The 10,923-nt window shown below is 38.1% G+C and overlaps 1 protein-coding gene across 3 annotated transcripts in view; it reads left to right on the top strand.

The window, feature by feature from the left end:
* The window catches only part of pcdh11 (protocadherin 11), a 184,346-nt gene that overhangs the window by 22,230 nt on the left and 151,193 nt on the right, over positions 1 to 10,923 (top strand). The window contains exon 4 of one of the 3 annotated variants that reach the window (XM_088988524.1): positions 3,673 to 5,631. The exons of the other annotated variants lie outside the window; for them this stretch is intronic. Within the exon in view, the coding sequence (XP_088844650.1) occupies positions 3,673 to 3,756 (84 nt within the window). The 3' untranslated portion in view covers positions 3,757 to 5,631. Of the gene's footprint in view, positions 1 to 3,672; positions 5,632 to 10,923 lie in introns of those variants that run through there. 3 annotated transcript variants of the gene reach the window in all.

Genomic DNA, 10,923 nt, shown 5'->3' with positions numbered 1-10,923 from the left:
TTTAAGTGAGGAAGTACAGCAAGTGCTTATGATTCCATAAAGAGAACTGTGCCAAATGCAAAGTACTCTAATAAATAAAAATGGATGAGGGAAATAAATGTAAATTAGAGGTAATGGCCTTCCTCAGTGCCGACAGCGAGAGCACAGTGCTGCGGGGAAGACAAAGTACTGCTTGGGTGGGGGAAAGAGGAGGGGTCGAGGGATCAAGGTGACGCAGAGCTTTGAGACCAATATTCTTAAACACCAAGGGAGCACTAGTCCATAAAAAGACTGCCTGTCCGACATTGCATTTGCCTCATAAACGATCTTCTTTAATGACCCCAATTATTGTTATAAATTGCATATGTAGATACACTTTAGGTACTTCTGTCTGAATTAGCTTAAATGGCTTAGTGGTTGAGGTTTGCCTTTTTACCATGTTATGTTTGTTTGGAAATACTGACAAGCTATCAAGTCAAATTACCAATCCATGACAAATACAGACACCATTTTGGATGTACTTTTATTTGATCTCAAAATAGCACTGCATTTGAAAAAAAAATCCAGAATCCTCAACTACAAATCACGCCTGAAATTCAGCCAGAATGTGCATTGCTGTTTTATCCAGGGGCAAATGTGCTCTTGATTGTTTTTGTGCTGCTTGATTTCTTTTTGTTCCATTTGTTATCCTTTTGGTGGATGTGGTGCTTCTTTTCTAGGGTTTCATTTCTGTCACAATTAATCTCATAAAATCAGCCATTCATTCAGTTTTGGGTCACTGCCATGAGTTTGCATTATTGTTTTGTCTTTTTTGCAGGGGTCTTTGCTTTTGTTTTTGCTTCCATTTTTCCAATTGCATGTTTGGATGTTTTTGTGTTTGCTTTTTGTCTTACTTCTGATTAATTTTATTACACACATACATTAAGCCTTATCATTACTTTTGGCATTCTTTGGGTAAATGACTGCTTATCCCACAAAGTACTGTGCTCAGTATAGTTTATGAGGCCACCCACACTGAGCTGATGATCATTCCCTTCATCCACTTTTCTTTTTAAAAGCCATTCTATGACATGGTGTACAACACATAAGCCTACTACAACAAGTACTAAAGATTCATTATATGTTTATGTTACATACTCTCACTTCTCAGACTGATTTCTCTCCCAATTTTGGTGGCGGCTGGCCTGAAATATGTAGAAATATAACGCTGCAGTTTGTCACCCCTGAATATTTTCCATTTTGGATTTTGAGCATTGCAAATTGCAACAGATTCTTCATTTGCTTTTCTGTGATCTAAAGTATTTATTAAATTCATATATCATCGTCCCGAAATATGTTCAATGTTATTTTGAAAAATAAGTCTTCAAGTGCTTGAGATTTACAACCATGTTGTCAGCAGTTACACAAACTAATACATCACTATTCTTCTGCCCCCTTAAGCAATTGACAAGTGATGGCTCCCACTTTAGACATTAGATTTCCCTCCAGTTTTAAGTGTGATTATTTAAAGCCAATGTCATGAAGAAAAAAAAAGCACAATGAACATCTGTGGCTGGAAAGGTTAATTAAATGCACTAAAGGGTTAATCACTCGTAATACAGTATGATTAAAATAACTGAAATTAGATTTCATATAAGGCTGATAAGTGGAGGCAAGGAGACGATTCTCAAAGATGACACTTGGGAGTGTCAACCTCAGATCACACAGTGATGTTGTTATAGGTGTTTGTTTACTAGTACTCTTATAATTTTCACATTCTATAATTGGTGTGCCTTTAAGAAAACAACGCATGAAAAATGACCTATCTTTTTTTTAACTTAATTTTGGAAGACAGTTTCAAGCGAGGCCCTCAAAAAGTTTCATTGATGTCACTTAAGACAATTACACTTTAGTGTTTTTTTCATTTTAGTGTAAGTGGCTGATTTTTAATAAACCTTACCCCATGTTTTCCCTGGACTTCCTGAAAGCTGCGGCCAATAATGCACAACAACAAAACACTCAACCGATAAATCAAACACACACACACACACACACACACACACACACACACACACACACGCACGCACGCACACACACACACACACACACACACACACACACACACACACACACACACACACACACACACACACACACACACACACACACACACACACACACAAACACACACACACAGGCAGAGTAGTTTATGGGTTAAGGTCACCAACATGTTTCCAGGGACTGTACAGATGTAGCTGTTAAAGAGTACCGCTTGTAAAGATTTGAGCTACCGTATGGCTCCATTATAAAACAGCAATACCACACCTCAACTCCTGAACACACACACTTTCTACACGTCTTTGGTTCTCTCATTTTCTCATTTTCAGCATTTTCTTTCAACCCGTGCTGTATTGTGTTAGAGGTCAACCTGCCCGCCAGTGATGAGTAGCACTCGTGATGGTGTGCACTTTCGTAGGGGCCGAATAAGCAAGTGCCACCTTGTTTGAGTGATGTCTAACATCCAGGGAGACAAAAGGCTCACCCATCCTTTTATAACACCTTATTCGAGGAAGTGGATTGTCTCCTCCTTTTGTTAACGATGACAAACCACCATCATTGTTTTGTATCGTAGACCATCTCAACCATTGTATCTCGATTGCTTTCAAATTTTGGCGAAACATACTGTAGAAGAGATTATGAGCCTGGTCCTCACTCAGGTGTAACATCTGTGACCTCTGACATCACAAAATTACCACTGAAGTATTTTTATAAGTGTGTTATGCAACATATACTACTGTCTGCGTCATAGCCTGTGTCTTGTTCATTTTTCAATGCATGACTTTAATTGACATATATACTATATGTGTTTGTAACACATTTTTGATGCTATTGCTATACTCCACCCATGGTGCTTGTGAGGTCTCACTGCACTGAACGTGATGAGCAACACCGTGATTATACAACACCTTACAATTGACAAACGGGCAACATGTTTATTTATTTATTTATTTATTTATTTATTTAGACCCATCTTTCCTTTCATTCAGTTTCTTTTTTGCATGCTGACAAACTTATGTGAGCACTGTGGTCTTTTGTCTCAGCGTCACATTCTTTGACTCTTTCTCTACATCTCTCTCTCTCAGTCAGCGCCAGTTCTTCTGCTTGCATTATGAAAACAACAGCACCATGTGAGATTCTGTACATATCAGAGGATCCACTGGCAAGGGTCCGAAAGAATGGGTCTAAATTTATCCAGATGTTCTTGTTTTAGTGGGCCGAAGAGTGCTAACATGGTGTGGTAGGAGACAAAAGCAAAACCAATCAAACAAACTGGGAGTGGCAATTGGATGTGATTGCATGCAAGTACAGGAACAAAATTGCACCATTCTACAACATTTTTCAAGGAAACCTGACTTGAAAACGACATGATTGCCAGTTATCCCTTGAATAATATTATTATTATTATTATTATTATTATTATTATTATTATTATTATTATTATATTATTATTATTATTATTGATCGTCTGTATCACAATCATTTTATCTATTTGTATCAATATTTATTTCTTTATTTCTTTGTTTATTTTATTTTATATTTGCTGATGAGTATAGCCTGGCACAAATATTGCTACATTTTAGACTGCTCAGAGCCGTCTGATATTTATATTGTAACTCCAATCTTCCTATATCTGTCTGTCTCTCTATATTCCAGGAGACTGCACTGAAACCACCACACTTTGGCACACTATGTGGCACAGGTACAGCTCGCTCCCACAGGATTAAAATCAATCTGTAGCTCCCACTACGAAAACAGAAAGAGAGTGCATGAGACAGAGAGAGAGAGAAAAAAAGAGACAGAGAGAGGTGGGACAGAGATAAGAGAAGGAACAAGTGAGGGCAGAAGGCAGAAATGGTGAACAAGTTCTTTACTGCTTCAAAGTTCACCTCCTCATACAAAAATGGAGGTGGAAGGGAATAAAGAAGGGAAATGATGAAAAGAGAGAAATGCCTCACTTTTTCCTGCTTGAAACCTGACAAAAAAATCTCTTGTAAAATGTATTGGATGTGTGAATTGTGTTTGAGTCCAATGCTATGACCTTAAATTCCAGCACCCAAATTGTAAAATAGGTGTCGATAGATATGTAAAGAATGTTTATATGTATGTATGTATGTATGTATGTATGTATGTATGTATGTATGTATGTATGTATGTATGTATGTATGTATGTATGTATGTATGTATGTATGTATGTATGTATGTATGTATGTATGTATGTATATTTCCTTACAAAATGTTTTGCAAAGTTGCCTAATGGCATTTTATTGTATTAATTTCACCCCGTCCTCACTTTAATTTCCATGTGAACTTGCTCTCAGAACTATTGACTTAATATGAATTTATGCTGCACACATCGCAGTGAACTTGTTTTCACCTTCTCATATTTCGATATCCTCCTTTTTTTGTCGGCACTGAAACATTTTTTTTTTTGCACCCACTACTTTACCCACTATTGTTCTGATCGCCTCGTTATTATTACACTGGGAGAGGTGGTAGTACAAGTTAATACTTTGAGATAAGCTACAATCACAAGGGACTCGGGTTATAATCAAAGGCTGTTTATGTAGGGCAGATTTGAAAAGCACTAAGCCTGACCTTTTGCGTGTCACTTTAAATTCCCAAGTTGGGAAAATGTTTAACCTGCTGAGCGATATTAAAAAAAGCAGTCCAGATGGTTAAAATGACCTCAAAGACAGGAAAAAACACAAATAAACAGCAAATCATGCTCAAATATTTGGTCAATATGCTTATAAGTGAAAGTAACTTACAAGCACTTCTTGACACTTGACACTCTTGTTTTTTTTTTTTAATCGTTGACAAGAACATTGAGCAACAAACCTTGTGACCTCTTCTTCACAGCATCTTATTCTTTCTCCAGATTTCTCACAGCATCATCATGACAAAAGAGTAGGTCATTTCTGAATTTGACTGGTTGATGCGATCAGGATTAAAGAGTTACTTTTAGTTGTCGACCAAACTTTATATATAATCATTCACCATTCGTTCATTCATTAGTCAGCCGACACTTGCGCTTATAAGTCGACACACGAATTTATCATCCCAACTGTAAATGGGTAACAAGATGCATCATACACGTAAACATAGATTAGTTTCAATAAAGTAGACATAGCAGGTCAATTTGAAATGTACAGCCGTGCTCGACAAAGAAACCACATGGTTGTTGAACAAAGGACATTTTAGGACCGGCAGCCTCTTTGATTTTGTCCTACGACTCAACTGACTATGTCAATTTTAAAGCTTTTAATTGTGTTGCCTTCCTTTGAGGCAGGTTGTTATTATCGAATGAGGTATATACTGTACATGTAATTATGGTATCAAATGTATTCACTTCTGCGTAGGAGCTGCAGTATGATGTATCAATAGCATCCTAGTACTGTGATGATTAGATTTGGTTGATTGTTGGGGAAATAACAATAACACAAATATTTATAAAGGTGAAATCTTGTATTGTTGTCAGGAAGACAGATGACCTCACTTTTATCCAATGTGACATCCAATATGCACCTTACATGAACTTTGTATTTTACTTTGATTTGCCAGTGTGGAAAAAAATGTTACTGTTTCATATGTGTGCGCTTCGAAAATTGATTAAAGTCTTTTGCATTTTACTGCAGATTTGAATGACTCTGGTTGTTTATTGTTTTGAAACTCACTATTGTTTCCCTCACACACAGTGGCGTTTCCCTGTGAATTCCCAAAATCTGTTGATACCAGAATCCACAGCATCACTGAGAAAGGTGAATAACAACAAACTATACACAATAAAATGTTAATGTTTAGTGCCAGACACACTCTACACTCGAAATTTTACAAATGTGTGCTTGGTTGTTATGTCACACATGGACATGGGTTTGAAGGCGGTATCTTGAGTGTCTACACATCTGTCATCTCCCAAGCCAACTTTACTAACATACCAATTAAGGTCTTCTTGCAGTTCGTTATAAATTGTACTTCGCAAACCTTAAAATCTAGCATTGCCACCATTGACAATTAATTATTCATGCTCACAACGGAGCAAAATACCAGTTTTTGTATGCGTGCATATCAGAAAATACCAAGAGCCAATCTAGATCCTCCCTTCACATATTTAGACTGCCCATTGCACAAGATTTGCACTGCACATGAAATGGAGTGTTTTTTTTTCATGAACTAAACAACATGCGATTGGCTGGCAACCATTTCAGGGTGTCCCTCTCCAACTGCACCAGCACCTCCCGCGACCCTCTTAAGGCTAAAGCGGTCTGGATGATGAATGTATGAATGAACTAAAAATATGGATCAATTCAGTTCATTGTGGGACGAATAACGTTTTTCTGATTCTGATTCTGAGAACTAAAGAAGTGAAGGCAGCTATTAATAGGTTACCCAATAGGGACCTGAAGTTGTTCCCTTCTTTATATCAAAATGACAGGTCAAGACATTTTTGGCGCTTGTATCACAGTACAGACTATAATAGAACCCTGAGAATGCACCTCCAATACATCTTTTCGCACATCTCTGGTATTTACTACTACAGATATTACAAACATAGCCCTCTTGTCCATTAACAAGACATTTTTAGTATTGCCAAAAAATTAACAATTGAACAATTACACCAAACAATTGCTAACACTTCAAGTATAGTACAATCTGACCACAAAAGGCATATCCCGCTCCTCACTGCAATTGTATTTTTACTGTTGTTTAGATAGTCAATTATCCAAGATCATGCTGCAATTGACTATTTGACTGTTACCCATAACATATTTTCATATGTTAGCTTACTATTGTTCTCTTGGTCCCTCCTTTCTTTACCCTTGTAAAATTTATGAACAATCGAAAGCTGCATGACTATTCCAACTGGATTCTTTCAAGTAGAAGATTGCAATATATAGTGCATCTCTGCTGCACATTTCTGAAAGAAAGACTTCTCATTAGGAACACATTACAGATAAACAGTTATGGAAATGCTGTGAAGGCTCATCCTTTGAAGTACTCAAATTGAAGCTTTTTTTGGAACAACACATTTCCTTTCGGTTTCTTCTCCACGAGAGCCGATAATGATGATCTCATAATGATGACCCTGCTGCTATGGTGTACAGTGGTGCACAAACACGTCAGAGAGGAGAAATTATGTGAGAAGAAGCACCACTGCTCCAACTCCGTGTTGGGCCCATTTGATCCAAAAATACAGACTTGAAAGTAACAAAACAAAGAATAGACAATGAGAAATGTTTAATTGCTAATCAAAGTTATTTCATAATCTCAAACGAAGGGAGCTAATCAGTTACCACTGGGAAAAGTGTCCTTGGTGGTTTGAGAAAATGACTCACATTCAAGTGGAGCATTCACACATAGGTTGCAGAAATGTCACCCTTCTATTAATAGATTCTTTTAAATCCACTAAATGCCTCGTACCCGCTTTACAACTTTTCTTGAGTAGATCTTAAGATACATGCATCTCTTTGAAGTTGATCATTAATCATTTCATAGTTCATGTTATGGATAATGAGACAAAGATATGTTTTCAAATATGCCATGAAAAGATGCGGGAAACAAAGGCACTGTATTAATGAGACCTAACAATTGGGCATATGTTTTTGTCAGACAAGAATGAAGAAAATGAAGTAAAAGAAGTGATATAAATGTGGATTCCCATAAATCGGTATTTTTGAGTCTTTCGGCCGTTTTGACAGGAAAGTGTAATTGTTACATGTAATTATGGAGTTGTTATTTTGGCAAGCTTTTCACTGACTTATCCATAAAGTGGCTTTTACATGTATATTTTTTTTCCCTGTGATTTTGATTCACCACATGTGACAAGAAGATGGATTTCATTCAGGACACATAGAATTTCAGCGAGCACTATCATCACACACTTTGTTTGAGGGCATAGATCTGCAATCGGGGGCGGCAGACCCGGCAGCTCATTTGGTTTTGACCGAAGTGTGCTCTGGCTTGCTCTGACTGGAGACCCGGACCATCACAGAGTCAGGCAGAACAAGATAGAAACAGTACACACAAAATTTGTGTGTTATTACCTAATGAGGGATTTAAATAAAAACAGCAATAAAATGTCCTATACATGACGGTCCCCGAGTGAATGTCCACAGAGATGGCAGTGAGGGGGTTATGTGAATGGACATTTCTCCAAGTTTATGCATCCTCTAATCCAGCAGGAAGACCCCTCAACATTCATGTCCTATCGATCTACATATGAGCCCCAAATGCATTTTCGTCAATGAGGGTTGTTCTCGAAACACCCCTGTCATGTGGCTCTTCAAATTTCCTTTAAATGTAGTACGTCACAGGATGGAGCAGGCAGATGAGTGAACTGGCTTGCTCGTGTTCTTTGGCAAGTCAATGCGTGTCGATGAACTCTATAATGAATTGTTAGCCAACCTTCAAGAACGGAACATTATCCACCACCATGTTTCACTATTTGCATGTTTGTATGGTGTTCTTTTTATGAAATGCTGTGCCAGTTTTACTCTCGGCATCACAGGACGCACTGTCCGCGACCCTAATGAGGAATAAGCGGTACAGAAAATGGATGGATAAATTAAATTGCCACTGAGAAAGGGCATTTTGTATTTCCTTGGGTACTAAAGATGTAAAGATGTGTTCTTTTGAATGAAACATTCACGATACAGCCCTACTTAAATGTAGATGCCCAATTATCAGACTAGCAATTGTGTCTAGGGGATTGCTTGAGCATGGCCATAGCCAATACAGTTCATCACTGCATAATTTATTAATAGTATGCATGGACACAGTAGCTTGAAAATGGTTGCCGACCAGTTCAGGGTGTGCCGCACCTCTTGCCCAAAGTTAGCTGGCACCGTTTATCCTCACGCAAGTGAGGATGAACAGTTCAGAAAGTGTGTGAGTGTGCAGGAAGGAAGGAAGACCATGTTTTCTGTTGAACTCCACACTGCACAATTGCTGCCCGGTCTCTGCCAAACCGAATAATTCAATTTATTCCCCTAACACCACCACGGCCACCACCTCCAGAGCTGTGGTGCTCAAGCTACTTTTGTGTGTGCAACAATCAAACGCTCTGGAAGCATGCTGATTGGTTCTTACTGAGACTCTCTGCAGAACTACCGCCGGGAGATTGTTTTCAATGAAGCAATTCTGTTGATTAAATGAGGTGTGACTGCAGTGGGGATCAAAGGAACATCGATCGGTTGTACCATTGTTTGTTCCGTGTTAAAGGTGTGATCAAAAAGTGTTTACAAGGACCACACATAGCTTGTTTTCCAAACTGAGACTTAATGTGAACAAATTCATCTCTGCTTCTCTTTCTCTTGGGATTATCTATGCTGTTGTGATTCATCTTTTTGGGGGGGAGTGTACATTACAAATATTACAGTTTTTGAATAAATGAGATTCCCAAGCAGTGACACGCTTGCCATTTCCATCACTCCAAATTCAACTCCCACTCCCCCCCCCAAGTAATCACGGTTGAACATTGTGTGCGTGTTACCTTGCCACTAATCCTGCTTTAACACAGAGGCAAACACAATAAAATAAAACAAAGGTAAAATTCAATGTTATTCTGTTGCAATGTTGTTTTTCACCTTGTAGTAACCATGATGTAGATGTTGTACGTATTTGTATTCTGCGTACATCTGACCCCACAGAGGCATTGTCCATTGAATGTGTCCCTCATGTCATCGTCTCTAAAGCAGTGTGAAAACTGACAAACAATCTATCATGCTATCATGCCGTTGAGGCTAATAAATGCAGTTTTTTCAAAGCAGCCATGTCTGTGGGTCATTGTTCAACTTGTTGTCAGTCTTGTGTAAAACGGAAACATTTCGGTTAAGTGCGACTGACCTTTGGAATTCAATTAGTTATTAACAATCAAAATGTGGCAAATTTTACAATGCTACATTGACAAAGATCTTTTTGGCATGAGCTTAATTGTGTTCTAAAATATGTGATGTATAGTGCCACTTAGCAGTTTCTTTGACGACGATACTAGTGCAGCGTGTTCTACCGGAAACAAATTCCTTGTGTGTTCTACATACTTGGCAATAAAGATGATTCTGATTCTGATTCTGATTGCAAGTCATGGGTATTGAACTTTATTGTTCAATACCGCTTTTATTAATAATAAAACAAAATAATGGAAATGATTGACACAAAATGAGCAAAAATAACATTTTTAGGCTGGGCTCACTTGTTTTCATTTGAGAATAGCTTTTACCAGAGATCAATAAAACATGTCTTAAAAGGGCGTACTCAATTTGTCTTTGCAAGTCTGTTGCAACGTTTCATAAAACTCAGTTGAACTCAACTGGAACTGATTATAAACACATGTCTAGGACAAATGTGGATCTTAAAATTCAAATTTAATTATTCATTGTGCAATTAAATGAATAGGCTTCACCTCTACACCACGATCAAGACCCCTATGTCAAAGGGCGCTTTTTTCATTGAATGTTACATCCCGTATCTTAAAGAAGGGCAGAGAATTGGAAAGAGGTCTGGCTGTGGCTGTGGGGAGGAGCGGCTAATAATGGTGACTGCAGCAGTGTCTCTCCTGAAGGTTTTGCGAATGTATGTGCCCACACAGAAGCGACTGTTTCAACAACGTTCATTCAAGGTGGCAAAGACGTTTGACAGACATTCACAAACAGTTTTAATGGCCACATACCCGACCTGAGCACACCCTCGCAATCTGTCACCACTCAATGAGATACGATGGCCGAACCATCTTGCCAAGTCGCAAAAAAAGAGTTAGCCTCATGTTATTTATTAACTTGATGTCTTGACAGAAAAGCCCCAACATTTCCTTTTCTGTCCGTAGCTGACTGAATTAATTGTGAGATACAAAAAAAAAAAACAAGGCTTTTGCTTTGAATCGTTTTCGCGGATTTCTAGACAGTATGGTGA

This window comes from Hippocampus bargibanti, linkage group LG02 (genome assembly GCF_051943395.1).
Source record: "Hippocampus bargibanti isolate YZ-2025 linkage group LG02, ASM5194339v1, whole genome shotgun sequence".
NCBI lineage: Eukaryota > Metazoa > Chordata > Actinopteri > Syngnathiformes > Syngnathidae > Hippocampus > Hippocampus bargibanti.
Note: the sequence above shows the minus strand (reverse complement) of the source record. Positions and strands in the feature narration are given on the sequence as shown.